Source organism: Engraulis encrasicolus, chromosome 9, assembly GCF_034702125.1.
Source record: "Engraulis encrasicolus isolate BLACKSEA-1 chromosome 9, IST_EnEncr_1.0, whole genome shotgun sequence".
Taxonomy (NCBI): Eukaryota; Metazoa; Chordata; class Actinopteri; order Clupeiformes; family Engraulidae; genus Engraulis; species Engraulis encrasicolus.
This window is the reverse complement of record NC_085865.1, coordinates 54,277,511-54,301,423: the sequence shown is the minus strand read 5'-3', so window position 1 is coordinate 54,301,423 and position 23,913 is coordinate 54,277,511. Positions and strand designations below refer to the sequence as shown.

The 23,913-nt window shown below is 48.1% G+C and overlaps 1 protein-coding gene across 1 annotated transcript in view; it reads right to left on the bottom strand.

The window, feature by feature from the left end:
- The window catches only part of sorl1 (sortilin-related receptor, L(DLR class) A repeats containing), a 102,783-nt gene that overhangs the window by 3,902 nt on the left and 74,968 nt on the right, over positions 1-23,913 (bottom strand). Inside the window, exons 27-47 of the mRNA XM_063207424.1 lie at positions 22,011-22,121; positions 21,452-21,583; positions 20,956-21,087; positions 19,402-19,536; positions 17,417-17,569; positions 16,494-16,658; positions 15,744-15,872; positions 15,118-15,241; positions 14,663-14,832; positions 14,280-14,392; positions 13,854-13,958; positions 13,588-13,654; positions 7,372-7,448; positions 6,786-6,876; positions 6,118-6,302; positions 5,697-5,816; positions 4,249-4,413; positions 3,888-4,062; positions 1,632-1,738; positions 532-730; positions 37-246 (exon numbers count right to left, since the gene is read on the bottom strand). Of these exons, the coding sequence (XP_063063494.1) occupies positions 37-246; positions 532-730; positions 1,632-1,738; positions 3,888-4,062; positions 4,249-4,413; positions 5,697-5,816; positions 6,118-6,302; positions 6,786-6,876; positions 7,372-7,448; positions 13,588-13,654; positions 13,854-13,958; positions 14,280-14,392; positions 14,663-14,832; positions 15,118-15,241; positions 15,744-15,872; positions 16,494-16,658; positions 17,417-17,569; positions 19,402-19,536; positions 20,956-21,087; positions 21,452-21,583; positions 22,011-22,121 (2,865 nt within the window). The remainder of the gene's footprint in view (positions 1-36; positions 247-531; positions 731-1,631; positions 1,739-3,887; positions 4,063-4,248; positions 4,414-5,696; positions 5,817-6,117; positions 6,303-6,785; positions 6,877-7,371; positions 7,449-13,587; positions 13,655-13,853; positions 13,959-14,279; positions 14,393-14,662; positions 14,833-15,117; positions 15,242-15,743; positions 15,873-16,493; positions 16,659-17,416; positions 17,570-19,401; positions 19,537-20,955; positions 21,088-21,451; positions 21,584-22,010; positions 22,122-23,913) is intronic.

Here is a 23,913-nt window from a genome sequence, read left to right as displayed (position 1 = left end):
TACACACAGACCCACACACACTTGTCCTCCTCTTACCCAGCTCGTCGCCCGAGGAGAAGATGGCTGCCCCGAGGCGTGAGCTGTAGTGGCTGTTGGCGAAGGCGGTGAAGCTGTGCTGCAGGCGGCGATGCCTCAGGTACAGCACCAGCAGACCCCCACACAGACCCAGCAACAGCAGGAACAGCACAGGGACCACGATGGCCGCCATGTCCCCCGACCGCCCAGACTGGGACTTGTTACTGGAACCTAAGCAGAGGACATTAAAGTTGAGTTTTTTGTGAACATACAGGTGTAGCAGCAGCAGGAGCAACTCAGGTGCAACTACACTGTATGTCTGCCATATGTTCGCTATTGCCACCTTCAGTGTGCACTGAGGAAGGCACACGCTGAAATGCATTACTAAAAAAAAAACATGATATGGAAGGTGTGGCCTCTTTCTTAAAAAAATGGAGCTGAGCATTTGAGCCAGCACCCTCACAATCAAAGTATTTAAGAGTGACGCCTGCTCCAAGCTGGAAAACTGTGTCTCACCTCCGTCTTCCCCGGGCTCGTTGTACAGCAGCAGTGCCGGTTCTCCACACAGCTGCCCGTTGAAGAGGCAGCGGGCGCGGACGGAGAAGGTGTAGTTGTGTTGGGCCAGCAGGTTGCTGATGCGCAGGAAGGTCTCCGTGGTGTTGCCCAGGCACGTGGTGGCGTTGGTCACACTGTCATACATGTGCACCTCGTAGCCCTGTTGGGGTAGGTGGGAGAGAGAAGCTTTACGAGGTGGTTCACCAGTTTACCCTCGAGTACAGTAGGCATGGGCAATAGGCATGTTTGGCATGTTAGCTGGCCTCGGTTCTGGGGTGCTTTAAACGGAGATCATGCTGGATGAGATCCGCTTACCTTAAGTATAGGGGAAATGTAGCTGGGTGATCTAGTGAAATGGAGGAGTAGGTGGAGGTGGTGGGACAATTCGGACAGCCTTCGCACATGCCGAGCGAAGGAGGGAAGGAGGGATTTAAAATTTGTGCGAAGGCGGGGGCTAGTAATGACAGCTGTCAATCACTCTCGGACTTCCTCCACAACTACGTTTATATATAAACTACATTTGTGCAGGTTAACCACCAATGATGATTAATAGGTACTTAAAGCACTCAAGATACAATGTGTACCATGGAAAATCCTCTGAAATGGTGTGAGCACTGCTCCGCCAAAGTTCAATTCCATAGTTTTCAATACAGCCCCACACATTGGCGCCGATGTCCATGGACATCAGCTGGCGAATAAGGATGAGTTCTATTTTGTCGGAGCTGCCCATTGACTATCCATGCTCTGCTATGTTGAAATTGTCTGCGGGGGTCGGAATTGCTTTGAAAGCGAAAGTGCTTTGCAGTGCTGTCAGAACCGATATGCAGAGGACCTTAGAATCCATGTATTAACATTTAAAAAAAACAAAAAAACTGAATTTAGTGATGATGTCACATTAGGGAATCCCCTTCAGTAGAGAGTTTACAAAATCTTGGTTTTCCAGTCCCCAACGTGATGTCATGCACTGCATTATGGGGAAAAAAATATGTTTTGTAGAATCCAACCAAATCAAATACGTTTTGATTAACTGTGCAGTTCTAGACAAGTGATTGGGTCCTTACCCGGCTCTCGTTGAAGGTCTTCTCCTTGACGGCCAGACTCTTCCAGAAGAGGATGATGTGATCTTGCTCATTCAGGATCTTTAGGGCCTCAGGTGCTGGCAGGGGAACTGAGGAACACACGCACATGTACACACACGCACACACGTCAACAACTGAACAGCTCTGTATCCATTTTTCTGTTACAAATTATTTTTTCTTTGCTTTATTTATTCTCAGTGACCTTGGGTTTTTTGGAAGGCGCTTAAAATAAAATGTATTATTATGGTTATCATTATTATCATAATTATTGTAGGGTGAAGCTGTCTTAACCCATTGACGCCGGTTGTTGCGTTACGCAACATTGGCCCTGACGCCGGTTGTTGCAAAACGCAACATGATTGATTTGTCAATATTTTCAAGACGCATGGGAGATGCATTGCACAATATTTTGTTCAAATACACAAGAGGTGGGTGTTCTCGATTTTTTAAAGATCATGTGGCAAAAAAAAAAGTTTGATTCGTCGACAGAAATATCAAATGAAATCAACCATGCTCGCTTCTGCAGACGTGGGTACCATTTCACACAGGTAAAAAAAAGGCTGTGGTTCGCGAGACACACTGTTACAGCGAACGTGATGTTCAGTTGAAAGGTAATGAAGAGATTTTAATCGAGGAAAGGGAATATGATGGAAGACCCTTTAGATAGAGAGCAGGAGTGTGATTTGCCGCGGCCGCATGAAGGGGTGGGTGAGTGCTTCCAAATAGACAGTCAGCTAGATTTCGCACCCGACGTTAGGCTACTAAAAGTTCACTCCGACACTCGGGGCAATTGGCGAAGGTGCCAATATTTGAGGAAGCACGTCCTTTAGATATAGGCCTATTTCACAATATTTTCTCTGAGGAACTTTCGGATATGGTGATAGCCTGGTGAGGCAGAGAACGGTAGACATGCGGATTATAGACGCACGGCCATCCAGCTCAAAGTGGAGCCCCGTCTCAAAATAGGATGAAATTGCTCATCGGTCTCTGCATAACGTTTGGAGAAATACAACGGCCATACTCGCCGGTGGGAGAGCAAGTGGCTGTAGGCCTATTCGACAAATGTCCCCCGATTTATGGCAGAAATGACTGCCTAATAATTATAATAATAATGATTAGGCCCATTATGATTTAGTTATAGTCGGCTATTGTAACAGTAGCAATAGCCTAGTAGCCTAATAGCCTATAATAAATAGCAGCATGAAGAATTATCCTGAAAGCACATGAAACTTTTTTCAATCATTTGATGATGAGATATGATTTTTTTAAGGAATATGTGTTAGTGTTAATGCTGAATGAGCATAATCCCGTGAAAGCAGAGGATTTTACCTTTTAAATGCAATTTGTCCCATGTCCCTATGTGTTCCAGAGGCTGAGATATTGAATTTTTCATAGGAGTTTCCAACCATTTTTTCTTATCTCAAAAAATCCTCAGGCATTGGGGACCTTTTCTAAAAACGGGCTCAGGCGCCAATGGGTTAACCTCATCTGTAATGGTATATGTTTACTATCTCAGGTGTAGAGGTGTAGTCCTCTTACCTGTGTTGAGGGTGTAGCTGGCTGTATGTGTGTTATCTCAGGTGTACCTGTGTTGAGGGTGTAGCTGGCTGTATGTGTGTTATCTCAGGTGTACCTGTGTTGAGGGTGTAGCTGGCTGTACTGTATGTGTTATCTCCGGTGTACCCGTGTTGAGGGTGTAGCTGTATGCGTGTTATCTGAGGTGTACCTGTGTTGAGGGTGTATCTGTTTGTGTGTTATCTCAGGTGTACCTGTGTTGAGGGTGTAGCTGTATGTGTGTTATCTCAGGTGTACCTGTGTTGAGGGTGTAGCTGGCTGTACTGTATGTGTGTTATCTCAGGTGTACCCGTGTTGAGGGTGTAGCTGGCTGTATGTGTGTTATCTGAGGTGTACCTGTGTTGAGGGTGTAGCTGTATGCGTGTTATCTCAGGTGTACCTGTGTTGAGGGTGTAGCTGTTTGTGTGTTATCTCAGGTGTACCTGTGTTGAGGGTGTAGCTGGCTGTACTGTATGTGTGTTATCTGAGGTCTACCTGTGTTGAGGGTGTAGCTGGCTGTGTGTTATCTCAGGTGTACCTGTGTTGAGGGTGTAGATGTCTGTATGTGTGTTATCTCAGGTGTACCTGTGTTGAGGGTGTAGCTGGCTGTACTGTATGTGTGTTATCTGAGGTGTACCTGTGTTGAGGGTGTAGCTGGCTGTAGGTGTGTTATCTGAGGTGTACCTGTGTTGAGGGTGTAGCTGGCCTCCTTGCTCATGTTGCGCAGTCTGATGGTGATGACGTAGTGGCCGCCGGCCTCCAGGTCCTTCAGGCTGTACTCCACCGTGTTGTTGGCCGTCGTCAGCTTGTAGCTGCGCTCCGTCCGGCGCACAGTGTCGCGCAGGTGGATCGCGTACGTCTACAAAAAAAGAGAAAGACTTAAAACTACTTGAAAAAAACCAAACCCACTTGTCATTTGCACCTATGTTCTGTATATCTCCTGTGCACTTTGTGGCTGCAAGTGTTGAGTTATGGACTTACAACGAGGTCAAGGGGGCATTTTTATTCAAGAAAGTTTGAAAACCACGGTAAGTGTCGTGATTACCAGTGCAGTGGCGGGAGCGTCGTAGGGTGGCTGCCACTTGAGTGTGGCCTGGGTCTGGTCCACTCGCACCCGGTGCAGGTTACGCGGCGGTAGCCTCTCACTCGGAATCATCTTCACCACCGCATAGTTGGAGGGAGGGCCCAGGTACGGAGAGATTACCCGGACCTAGAAACACACACGCACGCACGCACGCACACACACGCACGCAGGCAGGCACGCACATACACAAGAGCACAAACACAAGCGAGCATACGCAAGAGCACATCATCATTGAGGTCAGTTGTCTTCATTAAGCAGCACATAGATTCGGTCACAAAACGGTCCTTTAGGTTTGCACAGACTAATGTTGATGTTTTATTCACAAGCACTGGTTCTGCACTACAAATGAATTATGCAGAAATACTACTAGGCTGCAATGCAGCCCTATGTCTCCCAAAGCATTTAAACAATAGCCTACATTTCTTCTTTTGGCAGTACAATCCTACACTCAGACAACAATTAAAAAGTCATTTAAAATCATTTAATCATTTAAAAGGACAGGACACACATTAATAAAGATGGATGTAAATGGGATAGTGCTAGCCAAAAGGCTCATTTTCAACTGTCGTCCCTTTGGAGAGATGCCTTGTAGCCACAATTGACCTGTTGTGCCTTTAAGTCAAAACAAATGAAATGATGCTACTATTAAATAATAATAAAAGTTTAATCCAATAAATAATTTTGAGGCACTGGCATGATGAAAACACCATGAGACTAGAGAAGAGACCAGCCCGAGGAACTGCTCATAATTAAATAGTAATATAATTATATTAATTAATATTTAAATCTAAGGCTGGGGACATGTTTGCTGTGAGCCTCAATTTACGCACGCAACTGCATGCGACCGAGTGCACATACTGGTACTTGCTTCAGAAAAATCAGAGCACAATGCATGACACTGGAGGCATCATGTAGTGGGCAGATGGGCAACGAGCCTCTCATAAATAATTTTCCATCATTGTTTGACTGTACCGCGACCTCAACAAGGAAGTTCAGAAGATCGCCCCTCGCGGTCCTGCCAATATTGCACTGTACGTGCGCATCTGCGTACACATTGTGTCTGGTGCTCTGTTGCACGTAAAATTGACATAAAATTTGCATGGCAGCACGTTCCTGCACGAAGTGTCCACACGCATATCCTGCAGTAAGCGTGTCCCTGGCTTAGGCCCTGCCGTGGCTCAGGCGGTGGGGTGCTGCACTGCTACACCGCCGACCCGGGTTCAAGTCCGGCCTGGCTCCTATGCCGACCCTATCCCGTCTCTCTCCCCACTTGCTTTCCTGCCTATCCTATCATGAATAAAGGCCTAAAAAGCCCAACAACATCTTTTATAAAAGCATGTCCCGGGCCTAACAAATGACATGGTAGAGTGGTTAGGGTGAAATGTCACCCAAGAGCAGAGGAGGCTCACCAGGAAGAGGTACTGTTCGTCGGTATCCACGGTGACGGTGAGGCTGCTGCTGTTGCTGCTCTGGTTGTGAGGCCAGTGGTACAAGTCCAGGAACGATGTCGCAAAGAAGATACCGTATGTCTGCATGCACACACAAACACAGACACACATACACAGTTCATATGGTATTGAATAAAACCAGAAAATAAAATAATAAAAGAAGATACCATACGTCTGTATAGATGAAATTGCTCACAAACTTGACCATCCCTGACAACAAGCAGCAACCCCCCTCCCCAATAGTTCAGTTTAACTAATCTCTACTAGAATCTCTTAATCGCTTATAGTGCAAGTATAATTGAATTATGAACCAATAATGTGTGATTTACACCTGTCACACACACACACACACACACACACACACACATGCTACACTCTTTACCAGTCCTGCGGTTGAGTTCCAGCTGCAGTCTACGGCGGTCTGGTTGAGTGCGCGGGCCTTGAGGAGAGGTGGGTGGGGCTGGGAGCCGGCCGTCCCTTGCCGCTGCAGTGTGGTGGGGCTGTCGCCACTACGCGTGTGGGCCCACACTGCCATCTCGTACATCGTGCCGGCGGTCAGATTCAACGCTGCGCACAAACACACAGGTGTTTTATTTGATATGACGTTATGCAGAGGGATGCATGTGTAACTCTGCTAGTTCGTCACTCAGGGCTAGTTTGTAACTTGGGGTTCGAACCCGCGGGCATGGGAGTCACAGCACCATACCGCTGAGCTAAAGGTCCAGACCGATAGCTCAGCGCTACCGATATTGAATGAGGCTTTGGGAGGGAGGTTTACTAATGCTCTACGCCAAACTCTACTTGTTGCCATCTGTTGGATGTGCACAGCAGTCAGGTTCAATGCTGCACAGAACAAGGCATGCAGAGTTGGGAAATAGGAAAAGACAACCATGTATGCAGCAGTTGTGATTTACGCCTAGTTTACACACATGGAGAGTGGGTCGTAGAATAAGCTTACTCACAAACAAGCATGCAGAGAAGTAATATCTGTGAAATCTCTGCACTGGCATGAAAGTCTACTCAATTTTGATGTATTGGACAGTGAAGTACCTTTGAATGTCTTGCCATGGAAGGTGTAGTTTCTGCTTTCCTTCACATGGTCATCAAATGCCCATGACAACACCACTACGTACTGTTTCACCTGTTGGCATCACACAAACAATATCACTGTTAACTGCATTATACCACTTTCAGATAAGAGTTTACCACCTTTCCACGTTACAACAACTTGGTTTTTGATGACTTATGATTTTTTTTTTCTTTGGTTTTGTTTTAACCTTTGGTCGAGCTACCTAGCATACATTAAAACTTTGGACCTGTGTTTTTTTATGAAACTGTTGAAGCATATTGATTGCATGTTTGTATGCAATGGTTATTCCATAACAATTCATCTTTACACCCGTAACACAAGATGCTTGGTGAGATGCATGTATGGTTCCATATGACACCATATCTATGTATGAGTTACCCATATATGTATAACGATATAAGCCTCATAGAAAGGCTTAAAATCTCATTATTCTTTTATAACAACAACAAAAGGCATTGTGTTCGTTTTTGTATGTATGATCAATGAGTGATTAATTGGAACCCGGCTATTATTTGGTATTTACGGTACAAATGGTCTGGTACTGACCTCATACTCATAGCTGAAGTCAAAGCTCATGCTGTCTTCTGTCACCGGGCCTGGAGTCACCACTGGAGCAGGCAGAGCTACAGAACATGGGATGGAGGGAAGAAAGACAGAAAGAAAGAAAGAAAGAAAGAAAGAAAGAAAGAAAGAAAGAAAGAAAGAAAGAAAAGACAGACAGAGACACAAAGGTAGACAAATAGTTTTACATGACCTGCCCAGGATGTAAAGGCACAGAAAACGAAGGTTATGTATATAACCACGGTTCTATGAGTTCCGGATGACCGCCAGAGGCGGTGCTTTCAGCACTGAATATTCATCTTACGGATCAGCAGGTCGAGAATTAATATCAACAAAGTAACACGTGACCTGGGTGACGTCACCCGATGACCCCCGTGTCAGGGGTTAAGACACCGGTGAACCCAGGAAGCGACGTCTTGGCAAATCTTCTCGAACACACTCCGAGTGACTGCCAAGCTCTGGCGGTCATCCGGAACTCATAGAACCGTGGTTATATACATAACCTTCGTTCTATTTCGTTCCTTCTGACCGCCAGAGGCGGTGCTTTCAGCACTGGATGACCAATACCAACAAAGTCATGAGGAGTGCCTACCCGTCGTCAGTACTACTGAGACGGCCTGAAGCCACCGCCAGCACCACAGCAACATGTGGGGCAACAGTAAGAAAACCAGGCAATGGTGCAGCCTGATGCCGAGGAGGCCGTGCCGTACACGTCCTAGCACGTACCAACGGCCACATGGAAGCCAGTGTAACCTGGCCCAAAGGATCCACGAGCTCCCTGAGTGAGAACCACAGGGGGCAGCAAGTAAGCAGTTAGCATAACAGTTGACGGGGACACCTGTGCCACCCCGTAGCGGTACCATACCACCCGGTGCCACAAACGGGAGGAGCCACAATGGAAGAGGCGAACCACGGAAAAGGTCAACAACAGGGCACTGGACGCCCATAAGGAAGTTGCTCCCATGCCCATCAGACAAGTGTCGGCCTCTGAAAGCAGCCGCTGTAACAGGCCCAGAGAGGGCAAGGACCCAAGGCGGCGCACATGATAGATGAGCCGCCCGCTCCACACAAGACCGCAAGACAGGCCAGAGAGCGTCTGAGGGCAATCAGGATGGCCAGTCCCTACATTCATCCAAGGTACGGCCATCATCAGGGGGCCCACAGGTCGCAGGCAGTGTTGGACTGCCACCGCAGACCAACCGTCCAGGGCAGCAGCAGTGGGCACGACCGCACCGCGCAAGGGCAGCAGCAGTGGGCACGACCGCACCGCGCAAGGGCAGCAGCAGTGGGCATGACTCCACGGCGCAAGGGCAGAGCGGAACAGACGCGAGTTCCACCTCCAGGGTCGAAGGCGGACATGGTAGCCAGACGCAATGTAGAGCAGTCAGCGACAGTAGGACCTGGCAGGGGCCATAACGGCATATCCAACCCAAAGAGGCCTCAGCAAGCGGAGGCCAAGAGGGACAACGTGGGATGCCGAGGTCGGCATGCCCAACACCTGGAAGGGGCGGAGAGCAAGGAAGGAGAGCCTCCACTTCCAATGCCCGCAAGTACGCTGGTCAGAAGCAGAAATCGACGCCTAGAGACACCAGGCCGGGGGTCTGCATGTCGAGAACAGGACGAAGCGCACCAGGTCGAGAACAACAGCGTGAGCGAAACAAAACCACATGCAGCATCGGCTGCACGGCCGGTGCGACACAAAAGCCGCGTCGTGGCTTGCCCAGAGCGGACGGACCAAAAGGGACATATAGGGGCCGCCGGAAGAGAGCAGACTGCTTCCAGCAAGGCCCTGACAAGGGTGTCGCGCAAGCCAAACCAATCACCGGACCACGGCCAAGGTTTGTGTGACTCTGCCCCGGCACTCAGGCCAGACAGGCGAATGCCAGCGAGAACAACAGCGTGAGCGAAACAAAACCACATGCAGCATCGGCTGCACGGCCGGTGCGACACAAAAGCCGCGTCGTGGCTTGCCCAAAGCGGACGGACCAAAAGGGACATATAGGGGCCGCCGGAAGAGAGCAGACTGCTTCCAGCAAGGCCCCGACAAGGGTGTCGCGCAAGCCAAACCAATCACCGTACCACGGCCAAGGTTTGTGTGACTCTGCCCCGGCACTCAGGCCAGACAGGCGAATGCCAGCAACCAGGAGTCAGAGAGAACTCACAGGGGGCGTCCCAAAACGGTCCATGGGGGCCGAGAGAAGGCCAACAAGACATGGGACATCAAGAACCCAATGCACGTCGTACGCAGCGCTGCATCATAGACCTCGCAGACGAGCTCATCTGCGACGTGTCTAAGTGGTCAGGGCAGTGCACCCCGCCAGATCAACGCCCTGACCGGCAAGGCAAGGAGGGCGGTCAGAAGTGGTTCAATACCCGGCAGGGCCATAGATGGAGGCCTCCTGCAGCCCGGCCAATGCCTGATCGTCGACCCATCGCGCACAGCGTCACGGTCAGCCAAACACCAGTAAAGGCCACATAGGGGCCATGGGTATAGACAGGCGGGACAGGCAGGGTAACCAGTAGTAGGTACAGCCACTGCAGCAGAGACGCGTAAACAGTCCAAGCGTCAACAAGCCGGGCCCAGCGGGAAAGGTGCGCGACACAGGGCGCAGATGCCCATGACAAGCCAACTGCGATGCTCCTGCAGCAGACAGCAGAGCATGAAGCTGAACCAGCCAGATGCAGAATCCACAGTCGTAGGGGCGTGTACGCCCACCGGTGCCCAGAGCACTCATGTGAGACCATCCATAGCGAGGCCAACAGAGCGAACAGTCGTAAGCCACCGAAAACTCGAAGGGAGAGCCCGGAGTGGGGTCACTCCCGTACAGTAGTAGCAGTCAGAGTGGCATCCTGACCCCCGGATATACCACACATGAAGTGGGGAAACATGAAGAACAATGGGAGAAGGAGCGGTAACGCTCCAACATACCAGTAGCAGCCGCAGCTGCAGTGGTGCCGGCACCAATGGCACTCTTAAGCAGCCCATGGCAAGTCCACGCATAGCCCAAGAGCTCGGGGGGACGACGTGCAGCAGTCGACCTACGCGCCACAGTCGAGGACAGTGAAGGAAGCACCTGGGTCCTGTACCCAGGGCAGCAATGCCGACATACACGTGCACCGGTCACAGAGGCTTAAGCCCAACGGCACACTCCGCGAGCCAAGGGGCAAAAGAGTCCCAGGCTCAACCAGGTCAGGAGGACGACGACATGCCAGACGTACGACAGTGGGCAAAAGCGGACAACAGGACGCAGAGCATATCTTGCATACCGAAGCCACAGCAGAAGAGGCGAAGGCACCAACTGTAATCACAACGGTCCACGGTGAAGACGGCCAAGGCCAACAGACTCCAGACAGTCCCGCAGGAGTGCCAAAGAGCATAAAACAGGGTATGGTGTGAAACCACTCACCCAGAGCAGCAGCAGTCGTACAGGCGGAAACGCCAACGGTGCATGCAAGGAGCTGACTGGTGGAGACACCCACGGTCAGCCAAACCCAGGAGAACGACTAGAACCAGTCGTGAGGTAGGGAAAAGCAAGCTACACAGAGGGGCATGAAGCGGAGCAACACGCGCAACTGTAGTAGTCATGGCGGTTGAGGCGCTCCGGGCGTCCACAAGAAGCCAATGGATGAAACAGCCGACAGCAGGCGGTATCCAGGAGAGCAACAGACAGTCGCAGGACGCCGAATGGTAGAGACCAGCAGAGGAGCGGGGAGCACACATGCGGTCTCATGCAAGTCATGCAGCCATGCAAGAGAGCAAGTATGCAAGCATGCGAAGCAACCGAGCAAGCCATGTAAACCGGAATGGCAGGGTGCGTACGGCCCAGCGGCACGCCGTGGCAGCTGTAGTAGCCATGGCATCAACAAGCATGCCACAGGGTGGAGGCCACCTGTGGCCAGAAACCCACTCTGTAGCAGTAGCAGGTACGGCACTCACATGTAGCCATCGGGCGAAAAACACCCATGGCCAACTCACCCAGAAAGGGCCCAGTGCCAATGCAATGCAACAAGCAATGCAACTGGGCTGTGACGGTGTCACCTGAACAGAGGGCATGGTGCGGGCATCGGCGGCAGGCGACAGCTGTGGCGGCGGTGGGCGACAGTCGTGGCGGTGGTGGGCGACTGCCGTGGCGGCGGCGTGCGACCATCCGGGTCGCTAGCAGGCAGGGCACATTTGAAAACACGGTCACCGTGTGTCAGAGGCTGCAGGTCGGCAAAACAGGGCCGACAACACCACCAGTGGCCAGCGGAACTGTAGGCCGAGGGCCAAATCGTGTCAGCCCGGCTGTAAGTGCTCTCGCACGCAGACCTGAGCAAGCAGCACAGGCCACAGCTGTCAACCCCAGCCGCAGGCATCTCAGCTCCAGGCAGGAGAGGCACCAGTCCCAGGGGCCTAGACGACAATGCATCAGTCAGGCAGGCAGGCACACAGGGCGAGGACACCCCAGTGGTAGCCGAGAGGGAAGCCAGCAGTCGGACAGTCAGGGCCGACAGGTAAACAAGGCAATACACACAGCAGGGCGAAGACACCCCAGTGGTAGCCGATGCAAGAGCTCCAGGCCAACTGGTGAGTACCACACAGAAGGGGCTGGGACATCCAATGGCAGCCAATTAGAAACCCAGTAATCAGGCAAGACGAGGGTCCCGTGTCGGGAAGCGAACACTGCAACACACAGAAGGGAACAAACAAACAACACATACCCACAGGGCGAGGGCACCCCAATAGTAGGCAAAAAGTTGGCAGCAGGTAGGAGATGACACTACAATGTCCAGCAAATACTGCGAATATAAAACACAAGGGGCGAGGACGCCCCAAGTGTAGCCCACAGGAGCCAGCAGCCAGGCGGCAACACCAAGCTGACAAACAAATAATAATGGACATTACCATTTTGGATTCGGTCTATTTTGGACACCAGATGGAAATTAGCCCTCGGGCTACAATCTGCCATATTTACATATATGTACATGTATGTATACGTACAGTCATGTGCAATGTCCTGAAGAAATAAAGTAAAGTAAAGTACATTACATTGCAATGTAGTCGGTAGGCGCTGTACACCCAGTGACTCACAATAGAGGACATACCATAAGCACAGCCAATATCATGGGCAGACAGGAGTAGCACAGTGATAGAAATGCAAGGCAAATATACACTTCTGGGGCGAAGACACCCCAGGTGAAAACAGACAATAATAAACCAGTGAAGAACACAACCCGGCAGGAATAACAACCGGGGTGAGCAGAGTGCAGCCAGAGAGAGAGAGAGATTGTATTGTAGATTGAATCTCTGGAGCAGCGTGACGCCAACGGTGCAAGGGCACAGCGAAACACACTGGCCCGTGGAGCAACCGTACAGACAGGCTACACTGTACAAACAATGAAGCCGTAACGTAAATACAGGCACGCGAACCCAAGTAACCGAGCTCGCGTCGAGTGTCACAATAATCGCCCAGTAATAGTAACATTCCGCGGCGAGAAACACCGCGAAAATAAATCGAAACAGTAAATGACAGTCCACTTACCCAAACGATGGCCAACATAGGCAGGCAGGCAGGCGTTAATACCTAATCCCAACTCGAAAGCGTATCACGCCACGAGACCGCTCGTCAAATCCAGTTGCGGGAAACACTACTGAAGATAACGCGGTAGCAGTTAATACATGATCAGAAAACGGCCTACCTTCCACGGGAAAGGACAAGTTATTAGCCTCCAGTCGGCGAGAACAGTGCCTCGAGCCAGGGGCTAGGCAGGCTAGGTAGCCTAGCCAGCCCTCCTCCACCGAGCGAATAACACTCAGTCGGAGTCGGACACATCGTAAATGTGAAAGAGATACCCAAAGGAAAAAGCGACCAACGCCGTTTCATGGGGGGTGGAAAACCCACAGCCCCAACCCTATGGGTGCGAAACGAACAAAGCGTCAGGTCAATCCCAAAATCTCAAACGATCAACTCGAAACCTGCAATCGAGAAGATGAAAGACGTCGCTTCCTGGGTTCACCGGTGTCTTAACCCCTGACACGGGGGTCATCGGGTGACGTCACCCAGGTCACGTGTTACTTTGTTGATATTAATTCTCGACCTGCTGATCCGTAAGATGAATATTCAGTGCTGAAAGCACCGCCTCTGGCGGTCAGAAGGAACGAAATAGAACCTATCCTAGAGAGTCTGTAAAGATTCCAACACTAAAATTGGCATCTCTCACCTTTCTGAGGGTCAATGGTTTTAACAGCAGTCCAGTTCCCAACACCCCTGCCAGTCACTGCTGCCACCTGCATGAAGACACATTTCATTAAGCTGAAGTATAGTCCACTCAATATAATGGTTATTACAAGAGATTTATTTGTAAAATACAGTGCAATATTAAGCTTGACTGCATTCCCACCAAAGAGGCAGAAGCATAAATGTGCTTGAATGCCTATGAACATCAAAATGAAGATTTTAAAAAGAAAGAGGAGAAGCGAGGCCTACTCTGAACTTGTACTGTGCATTGGCCTCCAGGTTCTTGACTTCAGTGCTGATGCCAGGGCACCGCTGGGAGAACCACTCCGCACTGCCCTTCTTACTGTACTCCACCTGTGGACATCAACACACAATTACATCACATTACACAACATCACATTACACTTAGCTGAAGCGGAGTCCCAACAAGCGACTAACAGATATTTACAGGGTATTGGTTACAGTCCCAGGAGGAGTGTGGGGATGAGAATACTCATTTTCCATGCATTTCATAAATTATTTAAAAAACACTTCTAATGATGATGTTTTTTTTATTAGAAAAGGGTAATTTGGGGGGGGGGGGGGATATTTTAATATATAGTAAAACAGGAAGTGGAGAAACAAGGTTTCTGCCAGGCGGTCAGTGATGATTTGTAGTGTATGAGTGGGACTTACGATGTATTCTCTGATGAGGCCGTGGGACTCTGCAGGGGGGCCCCAGGAGACCAGGACGCTGCCATCCTCTCCTTGGTCACACGCCAGCTGCAGGTTCTCAGGAGGGTCAGGGACTGCAGCACAACACCGGAGGAGAGCATTATAGAGATTAGAATAGATATTTGTGGAAGTCGCAAAGAGATAGACCCAACTTGTGGTGTGCGTATGGTGTAGTGCTTGCGTGCATGTGCATAATGGCGTGTCTCTTGTTGTGTGTCCCCGTGTGTGTTTCTCACCGCCCTCAGGTGTGTGTATGGTCTTATGCGTTGTGTGTGTGTGTACGTAATATGGTGTTGGTCTTGTGTGTGAGTGTGTGTGTGCGTGTGTGTCCGTGTGCTACTCACCGCCCTCGGGCGTGCGTATGGTGATCATCTCGTTGGTCTTGTGCTGCTTGCTGAGACACTGGGTCTGTACCTTCACCTGGTAGGTGGTGTCGGGCCGCAGCACCGTCAGTGTGTACGTGCTCTTGTTGCTGTGGGTGTCCATCTGCGTCCACGACTGGGCCCCGATCAACCTGGAAAAACAACATCCATTCAACACCACCATCACCATAACACCCATGCAAGCATAGTGGATGAATCAGAATTTCCTTTCTTTCTTTCTTTCTTTCTTTCTTTCGTTTTTACAATTTTTTTTTCCAATGAAATACATAATTTTCTCTGCAGATTTTTCCAGACCGAGAACAAACGAAAATAAACATTATTATGATTGACACACTAGATAGAAGTGCGCACCTTAAAGATGACACATGGTTCCTATGGGTACCAGGCTCCTAATCTGAAAGGAAGCGACAGTATACCTGTAGTAAACCTGGAAGTAGCAGGAGGCCAGAGGCATGTTCTTGGGCCGAGACCAGGTGAGGGTGACGGCACCCGAGAGGTTAGGACTCCACTGCAGATTCTGGATCTTAAAGGCCAAAGAGTCTGAGAGAGAGAAGAGAGAGAGAGAAGAGAGAGAGAGAGAGAGAGAGAGAGAGAGAGAGAGAGAGAGAGAGAGAGAGAGAGCGAATAGGGAGGTGGGGATGGGGGAGACAGAAAGACAGAGAAAGATAGAGATAGAGACAGAACAGGGAAGAAATGAGGCAGGGAAATGGGGAGGGGTGGGGGCAGAAAGAGAGAGTGGGTGTGAGGGGAAATTTTTTATCTGAATACGCTTAAATAACAAGTTAGCTTTGCGAGAATGTTTAGTTACAACGTGGTATGAGACAACTGTATTTTACTTAACAGTTTCAGCATTGTATTTAACATCTGCCAAGAAATCAACACACACACACACACACACACACACACACACACACACACACACACACACACACACACACACACACACACACACACACACACACACACACACACACACACACACACACACACACACACACACACACACACACACGTTCTTTTAAATGCAGACTAGCTGTGTTACCCGTGCAGTTGTCCTCGTCACTGTGGTCAGAGCAGTCCAGGAAGCCGTCGCACCTCTCGCTGTCCAACACGCACGCCTCTCCGTCCGCACACATGCTGCCGTTCACACACTGCAGTGGCTGACGTGTGGCTAATGGAAGAAGAAACGCTAACACTTTATTTGATGCCAGCGTCATACCCAACACAACTGTCATACAGTGACATAACACAGTCATGGACACGTCATAAACATTATGTCAAGGTCATAAACATTATGTCAAGGTCATAAACATTTTGTCATCAATGACATTTGGACAGCCCAAACAATGTCAGCTTTTCATGAACATAAAACGTTTGAAATTGACATGTTTATGACTCATCCATGGCAGTCAAGACACTCTTTTGTCATTGTTACGACACAGTCATGGCAAGTGTATGACGCCAGCGTCAAGTTAAGTGTAACTGAGGAAACACGTCAGAGCTGGTGTCGCGCCGGTAACTCCAGTCCTAATGGGTGCGTTGGTTCCGGAGTGAATAGATAGGTACATTCCATTATCATATTTCCCGTCTTCGACCTGTGCTTGCCTCGCACTTCACTGAAGCCCTGCCTCCGTTGAGTAAACAATGATTCCCTGCTGTCAGCCTAGCCATTGAATTGTGCTTCTGTGAGATATTGAATTTAACATTTGTCGTCAATGATGTATTGCAACATCGTTGAGGCCACAATTTAGGATACTGGAAAGAACACATTGCGTGTGTATACCCCACTTACGGCAGTTAAGCTCATCAGTCCCGTCCAGGCACTGGGTGGTGCCGTCGCAGCGCTGCCAGGCGGGTATGCAGGCGTGGGGCCTCCCACAGGAGAACTGGCCCCTGGGGCACGGTGTTGGGGCCACTGGCGTCGGGGCAGGAGTCTGGGGCACCGAGCTGTTGGTGGCTGGGAAGGGGTTAAAAAAGGAAGAGGTAGAATATTGTCCTTTCGGAAAAACACACAATAGGCAAACACAAGGAAGAGATTGATGATGATCTGTGGCCGATCTTGATAACGTGTTGATATAACAATGAAAAATAAGACCAAAATGTTCTTCTGGGGATGAGGGTTGGCTGAGTAAAACAAATACAACTATTTATGGATGAACACCTATTGTTCTCTTCAAGTAGCAGGTGTGAAACAGTTTGACTAATGTACAGTATCTGCAAAATAGCAACAAGAACACCTGTGTACCGCCCTTGAGCACTGGAGCATATACACTATAGTATTTGATCATACATAGAATCTGTGCAACAGTATTTCAGCATAAATAGCAATAGTGTCATGCGCCATAGTCTCATATACTGGGGGCTCTTTGGAGCATTTTTGTGTTTGCATCTACAATACAGTGCACATCAATAATGAGTACACCCCTTTTCAAAAATAACATTTTGATTTTCAAAATATGAACAGAGTAAGTTCAATACAACATCTGTGAAGTTTACCACAGAGAAGCAAGTTTAATTATATGACTTCAATGACATATTTTCCCCTTTTTTGGACTTTATGTTGACGCAAAAGTGAACAGACAGTACCACCCAGGGCCCCAGGGCAAAACACTGATAGGGCCCTCCCCCACATAGCCTGCCAAGGTCATAATAGGGCCCTGGGTCCAGGGCAAATGTCCTGCTTGCCCCGCATATAGCTCCACCCCTGGTACCTACCTGTGGGGCATCCGGCCTCATCGCTGCCGTCAGGGCAGTCGCTGTATCCGTCACACACCCAGCTGTTGATGATGCAGGCCCCCGAGCCACAGTGGAACCTATTGGGAGCGCAGGAGGAGGGGCCTGGGGCCGGAGTGTGGGACGGGACACCATCTGGTGGACAGAAACGGTAGTGGCCAGACAGAGGATAAGGATTTGGAATACTGCCGTCAGCCTGCATGCTTTCACACACCTAATATAGCCAGTGAAGGGCAAAAGGAATTCATTAGTTACAATCTAGGGCCACATATTCCAGATGACCTTGTTTTACCTGTTCAATTCAACCAAGTGGTCATTCAACCAGCCAATCACCTGACTGAATTGGACACTTAACACCAAGTAATTTGGAATATGGGGCACTGGACTGTAACACTAAAGGAACACGGAGGAAGCTTCAGTCTGATATACATCCTCACACAAATGAGCACCTACAGGTACAAACATGCCCAGACATATTAACTTGAGTACTGTACAAATGCATACATTTGATAATGCACTTCACATTGAAGAGCAAATCTCAGAAAGCTACATGCAAACAGACCTCCACATGTATTTCCACTTAGACAAACAAGGTACAGAAGCTGCACCTCTCTTGTCTATCAAAAGGCCAATGCCACCCATCATCTCTACAACCTTACACAATGTACTGCATGTGCCGTTTGTATTCCATGCATCAATGCACACTGCACACACATCTACCCATACTGCCCAACACACACGCACACACATGCACGCACAGTCGCACATACACACGCACACACACTACTGTAAACATTTGCACGCTTTGATGCATGGGGTACAGCACGTACACATACACGCACACACACAGATACACACATACACTCACACTAAGGCCAAGCCTGTATATAATGTCTGCATATATTTACATATTTCAAGGCTATGGCATTCCTCCAGGGAACAGCCAAGGTGCTTTGCATGCAGACGACGGTAATTGCTAGGACGGATGATACGCAGGTTCTGTGACTGCGCTATTATTAGCCCGTATACACCACTACTGTAGACTACCTCCGTCATGACCGTGAGACTACTTGACTGTTTGTCACGGAGCTGGCAGGAAGACATTTGTAAGACTACAGTACGTCTCCGTGTTGGTGGGCATCCATCGTCTGTATGCCTTCCTCATTACAGCTTCTGGGCTTAGAACATGTCTAGCCGTCTTTAATGTCTTCCTGACCTCTCCTTGACAGCTATGGGACTGTGCCTCTAAATGTGTGTCTGTTTTTCAGTAAGTAGGTGCTGTGCAGTACAGACAGCCTGAGCTCTCCAACAAGCATACAGCATTTCATGTCTGACCTAGTAGCAGTGATGCATACACTACTGCAGTCTCCGTCCGTCATGACTGTGAGACTACTTGACTGTAACAGAGCTAGCAGAGACTACTATGTCTGTGTTAGTATGCCTCCATAGTTTGTATGACTGATGGTTCATGGTCATAGTGACGCAAAACACAACAGAGTCGAAGTTTATTCCTGACGATATTGTTAGTGTGCATGGATGAGTGTTTTAGCATTAACGTTTTACCCTGCCATTCATAATATTTATGCTGCCCTACAAAATTTGCTTCAGTTTGAGACATAAAGTGCAATTTCTCTGCACCATGTTGAAAAGCTCAAAGGTTATCTCATCTAGGGAACTTGTGTAGCAATATATTCTCCAAGTTGCTCAGTGGAAAATACCACATGGTGGGGTGTTCATGTGTGCTTTACATGTCCGTGTTTGGCATACCCTAATTCCCATAGCATGTGAATCCCACATGACTTCCTCATAACACACCACATCACTGCTGTAGACTACCTCCTTCATGACTGTAAGACTACTTGACAGGTGTGTGTGTACGTGTGCTTGTGTATGTGTGTGTGTGTGTGTGTGTGTGTGTGTGTGTGTGTGTGTGTGTGTGTGTGTGTGTGTGTGTGTATGTCTCTCACCTGTGCACTGGGACTCGTCTGACCAGTCTCCACAGTCGTTCTCCCCGTCACACTTCCACCAGCTGGGCACGCAGCGTCCATTGCGACACTCGTACTGGAAGTAGCGCGAGCAGCCGGGCACCTCTGTTGGGGACGCTGGAGACACACACAACACGTATGAGGCTTAATGGAAAAAAAACACGCATGCACGCACCCTTTCACTTCAACGGTAAGCAGCGCACCTCGAGGGGGACACTAATAGGCAGACATAAAAGCATCTTCACTTACATACCATTACAAAGCCATCACTCTTTTTTATGGGTTAAGTTGGTCTTGAGACATTAATGTCAGAACTGACATTAAATTGCACAGAAGATTGTCATTTCTTGGAAAATGTACAATTTATTACATTACATTAATAAATGCGGGTAGTGGTGGCCTGAAGGTTAGGGAGGTGGTCTTAAAGTCAGAGGGTTGCATGTAGGGTCAAATCCTACCCTTCACCTCCATACATGGCTGAAATGCCCACATAGCTCCAGGGATTTCAACAAACATCCTGAGAATATCTAAGTTGCTTTGGATAAAAGACTCAGCTTAGTGTAATATAATAATGTAATCATAATACTTCAATTACAGTGGTGTTTATGGCATGATTCCCATATTTGTAAAAATGCATAATATAAAATTAGTAGTCATCATCAGCCTACAGGTTTAAAACTCTGAATACCATGTGGAGGAAGAGGAGATGAGCAACATAAGGCAGTTTATGACGAACCGGAAGAGTAAGAAAGAAGAGGAGGAGGAGGAGGAGGAGGAGGAGGAGGAGAGGTGGACTAGAGGACAAGGCCCAGGGGCATTAGGGGTAAACAGATGGGCAGATGGCGAGATTGTCCAGACACGCTTGAACAAACCATCTGAGTACTACACACGCCTCTGGCACAAGACTGGCATAGACAGGGTAGAGAGGAGTGAAAAATATCTTTATTTCCTCATATGCCTTAACTGTGGAATTTTCACTTCTCATTGGCTGATGAGATGGGATATATTTTGCATACCGTGCATGTTAGTTTTTCTGTGCATGTTAATGTGTGCTATAAAGATGCCAATGAACCATGTATTTTGGTAGCTTTTAAAGCACACAAATGTAATTGTAGAATATGATTATGTCCTCTTTTGTAACTTAAGTCGCTTTGGATAAATAAAGTGTCAGCTAAATGTAATGTAATGTCATGTAATATCATTAATACAAAAAGGGACTAAAAGGGACAGTGGCCTTCAAGGTGGCCAGCTCCATACACATAATGACTTGGCACATGCAACTCTTCACCAATCCCCTCCCCATCCACACCATAATTGTTTCCATGGAACCGGTCACCTTGTCGACCGCTATCCTTTACGTAACACCGCCACACATAGCCATCACACACACACACGCATGCACGCGCGCGCACACACACACACACACACACACACACACACATGCACGCACGCACGCACGCACGCACGGACGCACGGACGCACGCACGCACGCACGCACGCACGCACGCACGCACGCACGCACGCACATGTACCCACCACAGTTGGCCTCGTCAGAGTAGTCCCCACAGTCATCCGTTCCGTCGCACTTCCAGTCCAGGCTCACACACACGCCATTGGCACACTGGAAGCTGTAGGCGTCGCAAGTCTTCTCAAACTCCGGCTGATTGGCTGAAACAAGATCGATCATCCATTTTCAATTCAAGGATCATATGACTGTTAAGCACAAGAAATCTGGACAGAAATGCCCAATGGCATAGTCATTTATGACAAGCAAATTACAAACAACCAAAAGACATTGCAAAGATAGAACACACAGGGTATCCTATCTACAATATATATTGTAGATAGAATACCCTGCAGGAAAATAGCTATGGTAAAACAAAAAATCATTGAAAAACAACGAACTTTCAAAGTGTTACACAAGAAAGTGCATATCATGTGAAGGCAGCAAAGGGAGCCTACGATACGGTGGTAGCGCGTGCGTGCGTGCGTGCGTGCGTGTGCATAACGAGCACATGTGATGCAAACTTACAGCATCCAGCATAAGCAGGGTCCTCGTCCGAGCCGTCAGAGCAATGCTTTATTCCATCACACACCAGAGACTGGAACAGACACTGCGCTCGGTTCTTGCACACAAACTCCATGTAGCGTGTGCACAGCGGATCTATGTGACATAACATGACAGTAAAACACAATCATCATATGAATAAAATGAAACAAGAGCTGTACCCAATTCATCTCAGGTAACTAACATATCATTCCATAAAAACTCCAACTGCACTTGATTTTTACACATTTTGTAAGAAATATCAAGGCTTTAACTTTGGTTTGCTCCTTGTGTCCCAATTTGTTACCCTCATAACATGGCAAAACAGCCTTTCAAGAAGCTAGTTCAGTATTAATCCAGATTAAGTTAACTTTGAGGCGGAGTTAAATCATCAAATAACATTTTCTAAGGTTCTTAAAATGACAAACAGGTAGGTACAGGTACTTATTTATAATACGTTACTTACAGTAGGTTCACTAAACCAGGGTTTTCACTTAATTATGTTCTTGGAATACACAACTACATAACAATGGTGGCCACTCACCACAGTGTTGCTCGTCAGCGCCCCCTGGGCAGTCCTCTACGCCATTGCAGTGGGCACTGGCAGGCAGACAGGTGCCATTGGAGCAGAGGAACCCATTGCAGCTCTCACCCTCTGGAAGGAGATAACACAACAGCCATTAGTGTGAAATACACATATAACAGACATTAGTGTGAAACACACATATAACACATTAGTGTGAAATACACATATAACACATTAGTGTGAAATACACATATAACAGCCATTAGTGTGAAATACACATATAACACATTAGTGTGAAACATGCACGCACGCATGCACACACACGCACACAAAAACAAACACAAACACAAACACAAAAAGAATGGAAAGAAGATGACTAAAATCCACTTCTTATTTTGTACATCTTGTACATATTGTATTTTGAAGTGTTTTTTAATTGTGAATCATTGCTTATGTTTCACAACCTTTACAACAATTCTTTGCGACCGACCATGAACCATCAACTTCTTTTCAAACCACACATGTACTCGCCCACACTTTAAGTTGGCTTTAAGGTATTGGCACACAAAGGCTGATACAATCACACATCATTGTATATGTTTGACAAGCTTCACACAACAATTCTTTGCCACCAATGTCTTTCCAAACAACACCTGTGCTTGCATACACTTTAAATTGGCCTGAAGGCACCGACAGCATTAGCACACAAAGGCTGTTACAGTCCACATTAGCACACATAGCAACTGACACATTCTAGCACGCTGACACGGTAGCCATGATACTGAGCTACATTTGTTCACACCACACAGGTGTGATAGCAGAGCAGCAGAACAAAGACGTGATCACATTCATGCCAAGCTTCACACCAACCCTCCCTCCTGCTGATGCTGTCACACACTATTTTAGGAACACACACAGGTGAGTCACTCACTGCGGGACTCTATAGGAGCTGGCACATCTGCACAAACAACCTCAAGGACTAACTTGCTGGAGGTGCCCTTAGGAGGACAGTCACTGCAGAAGGGGTTGTGTATTCTGTATTTTGTATGTACAAGTGTGGGTCACAGAAAGATTATTTTTATAGCAAATTTTGTGTGGAATAAGTCAAAGTTGCTACTTATATATAATATGTGTAAATCATTTTTATATACATATAAATGTAGTAAATCATTTTGCTCTTTCCCCAAAATGAGGTCTCAGCAAGGTATTTTAAATCGTAGAAAAGTCAGTAAGACATACACATACAAGTTTGAATGTCACCCACTATTTTAGGAACACAAACAGGTGAGTCACTCAGTGTGAGACATTATAGGCGCTGGCACATCTACACAAACAACCTCAAGGACTTGTGCAGGATGGAGGAAATCTGAGGCACTCAAGGTTGCAATGCTTATACTTTTTATTTGGCCACAATACTGTACCTACATGATTAAGCCCATATGGCCTTCAGGGTGTATCAAGAGGTAGCCACATAAAAAATAGAATAGAAGAATAGAATTGGAACCTTGAGTTCTTCAGATTTCTTCTAACTGGCATACGTTTGAGAGTCCTTATACCTTTGAGCACCAAGGAAAAAAGTCAATGTACACAAATCAACAACAGAGGTGGGAATGATGTTTCACAGTCACACTCCATGCAGTACACTGTGTAAAACGTGATACGAACTGACATATCTGCTGACCTCAAGGGCCCCTTAACAAATCTACAGAAGTGTAAAGGAGTGATTTATATTTATATAGCGTTTTTCCACTCCTTTGAGCACTGAAAGCGTGTCGCAATGTATACCTCACATTTACCCATTCCCACCGGTGGCAGTGGCTGCCAGGCAGCGTATCACTTTGCCACCAGGAGCAACTTGGAGTTAAGTATCTCGCTCAAGGACACATTGATGGGGGTCAGAGGGAGCAGGGCTTAAACCTCC